The sequence below is a fragment of the Panicum virgatum genome, chromosome 1N (genome assembly GCF_016808335.1).
Source record: "Panicum virgatum strain AP13 chromosome 1N, P.virgatum_v5, whole genome shotgun sequence".
Lineage (NCBI taxonomy): Eukaryota > Viridiplantae > Streptophyta > Magnoliopsida > Poales > Poaceae > Panicum > Panicum virgatum.
The window spans coordinates 52,933,057-52,936,094 of NC_053145.1; the positions used below are offsets into that span (position 1 = coordinate 52,933,057).

The 3,038-nt window shown below is 56.8% G+C and overlaps 1 protein-coding gene across 1 annotated transcript; it reads left to right on the forward strand.

The window, feature by feature from the left end:
- The first annotated feature begins 612 nt into the window (after positions 1-612).
- On the forward strand, positions 613-2,773 carry LOC120656605 (transcription factor MYB17-like). Its single transcript, XM_039934760.1, has 3 exons — positions 613-1,069; positions 1,391-1,520; positions 1,826-2,773. Exons 1-3 carry the CDS (start codon positions 934-936, stop codon positions 2,445-2,447), a joined length of 888 nt encoding a protein of 295 aa, XP_039790694.1. The 5' UTR covers positions 613-933; the 3' UTR covers positions 2,448-2,773.
- Positions 2,774-3,038: the final 265 nt, after the last annotated feature.

The window sequence follows — 3,038 nt, forward strand, 5'->3', positions numbered from 1 at the left end:
AGAAATCCTAATCCGGCATCACGCCGACCGGCAATGGCGACGCTTCTTGCGCCGATTTTCTTCTTGGAGACATTGATAATGCACTATTTATACAAATTTGGATGGATCTCGGGTGAAAACCTAATTCTAGCTTGCTGGATGAGGCGGCGATGGCATCTTTGATGTCGTTTTCTTTTTGGAGCGTCGTCTTGGAGATCCTTCGATCGACTTTGTTACCTCGACGGCATCGAACGGATTCATACATCAAGTTTCTAAGAAGACGAGTGATGTGATGATTAGGTGCTGCTTAAAGATTTTGCAAGGATGGAACGTGGACGAAGAGAAGGATTGAAGTTTAGTCTTCTTGATTTCTTTCTTTGTTTTAGGGTTTTCATTGTTGTTTTAGATCCTCATTTGGGGTAAGAACTCTTATAATATTAGGCTGAAGGTATTCACTTATGAATGTTCAAGGCCGGAATTCCTCTTTCTCTAAAAACAAGCATAAGTTTAACCCATCCCTACTCTCAGCTCAGCCCAGCGCCATATCCAATCAATCAGCCAGCTCATGAGTATGGCCCGATACGCAACGCCAAAACCACTGCCTCCCTCGGCCCTCTCCCACGCCACCCTACGCCGCCGTCGTCTCGTCGCAGGCAGCAGGTGAAAATCTCCGGCATTTAAAGCGCGCCCCGGGGATCCTCCTCGGCCACAAACAAAACCCTCCTCGTCATCTGCGCCTCGCTCCCTCTCCCCCTGTCTCGCCACAAGCAAAATCTTTTTCTTCACCACACCTCTCCCCTGCTCTCACATCACGCTCCTCGCAGGCTCACAGCACAGAGCGCGTGTGCGCGCCGCGCCATCTCTTGTGCTTGGCGTCAACGCGTTAGTTTCAGCGCGCGCGCGCGCGTGCGGGAGCGGAAGGGGGAGCGCGGGCGGTTCGGCGCCCGGCGGCCGATGGGGAGGGCGCCGTGCTGCGACAGGACCAAGGGGCTCAAGAAGGGGCCCTGGACGCCGGAGGAGGACAAGCTCCTCGCCGACTACATCCAGGCCAACGGCCACGGCAGCTGGCGCCTGCTCCCCAAGCTCGCAGGTCAGGATATTCCAGATCAATCTGTCCAACAACCCCTCTTGCTGCTCCTCCAGTTCTTCGCAGTCGCAGTCTGAGCCCCCCGTCTTCTTCCGAGTTCTGCTGCTCGGCCTAGATCGTCGCCTAGCTGCTGGCCCCGTGCCCTTGTCCTTGTGCGTGCTAGGCAAAAATGTTCGGTTTGTCCCGTCAAAATTCCTCGTCGGTGTCATCAATCATGATGCGTATTCTGGGCATGGAATCGTACTAGTCAATCCGTGCTCTGTGCTCATGCCACGGGCTCGCATGATCCCAGGCAGCTAACGGCCCGCGCTTGCACGCGTGCAGGGCTGAACCGGTGCGGCAAGAGCTGCCGGCTGCGGTGGACCAACTACCTCCGGCCGGACATCAAGCGCGGGCCCTTCAGCCCCGAGGAGCAGAAGTCCATCGTCCAGCTCCACGCCATCGTCGGCAACAAGTAAGACCAGCATGCCGTGCCGAACCCCGCCCGTTCCCCCTGCGATCTGGCAGACCACCAGCACGTTTCCTCTCTGATGATGCACTCGCACGGGCAGGAGTACTGCCCGGGGCAGCGTGTCACTGTTGCTCAAAGCATCGCCGCATTGAATGGTGGCGCCTCCGCCCATCGCGTCGAGGCCCAAACCGGTCGCCTTGAGCTTGCCGGATGTGTAGCTCAGTACTCCGTAGCTCGTATTTACTGGTGATGGTAAATGGTAAATGGTCTTTGATTGGTCTTTCTGGTGATGGTTCTGCTAACCTCAGGTGGTCCATGATCGCGGCGCAGCTGCCGGGGCGGACGGACAACGAGATCAAGAACTACTGGAACACCCACCTCAAGAAGCAGCTGCGGCGGATGGGGCTCGCCGAGCCCCCGCCGGGCCCGGCCGCCGGCTGCCCCGCCGCGCGCCACATGGCGCAGTGGGAGACGGCGCGGCTCGAGGCGGAGGCGCGCCTCTCCCTCCTCGCCTCGTCCTCCTCCGGCGCCATGTCGGCCACCGCGGCCACCACCACCACATCCGCCTCCTCCTCGTCGACCTACGCCGCGGGGGCCGAGAAGGCGGCGTCCGAGCCTGCGGACATCTTCCTCCGCCTGTGGAGCTCGGACATCGGGGACTCCTTCCGCCGCCGCAAGACGGCCGCACCGCCGGCGCTCGTCAAGAGGAAGGACGCGGCGGTCATCAAGCAGGAGGCGCCGGCGCTGCCGGGCCCCGGGGACGACTCCTCGGCGGCGTCCAACGAGAAGGAGGCGCTGGAGGTGTACCAGATGCTCCTCGACTTCGCCGGCGAGGAGTTGGGGCTGTTCCATGGCCGGCACGGCGGCTTCTCGCTGTTCCCGCCGCACGACGACGTGCTCACCGAGGCGTCCCTGGACACGGCGTTCTGAGCTAGTGAAGACGACGATGTGGCGATCACCACGTGCGTACGTGTACGTGTACACGTCTACGGCCTGCTATACGCCTCCGCATGCGCACATGTATGCATGTATATACGTACGCATGTGTCTCGCGTATCGCATACGTGGTCGTGGTACGCACGTGTGGCTCAACGCATTTGGGAATTTTGGGGTTATGACAGCAACTGCCCGTTTAGCTTGTTAACTGGGGTAGGCTCAGCAGGACATCATGGTGTATTATTGCTTGTATTGGGATTCTCCGGGTGCATGGCACTGGAGATGCTTTAATACATCTAGTGATGTTCTTCAGTTGATTTTGGAACTGCCTTCTGCATGGAGTATCTTGCGTGTGAAAAAAATTTCGCGAAAAGATAATCTTACATGCATGGAATATTAAATAAAGTTTATTTACAAAAAAATTTCACATATGGGTGCAATTTTACGAGCCGAATTTAATGAGTCTAATTAATTCATGATTTACTACAGTAATACTACAGTAATCTTACTCTAATTATGCGTCAAAAGCCACATTAGATTCGTTTCGCGAATTTACCCAGGGATTCTACGGGTGGTTTTTTAATT

Excerpts from the sequence above, each read along its gene's own strand:
- LOC120656605 (XM_039934760.1), top strand. The coding sequence starts at position 934 with ATGGGGAGGGCGCCGTGCTGCGACAGGACCAAGGGGCTCAAGAAGGGG. Across the intron at positions 1,070-1,390 it reads CCTGCTCCCCAAGCTCGCAG|GGCTGAACCGGTGCGGCAAG; the intron begins GTCAGGATATTC and ends GCACGCGTGCAG. Across the intron at positions 1,521-1,825 it reads CACGCCATCGTCGGCAACAA|GTGGTCCATGATCGCGGCGC; the intron begins GTAAGACCAGCA and ends TGCTAACCTCAG.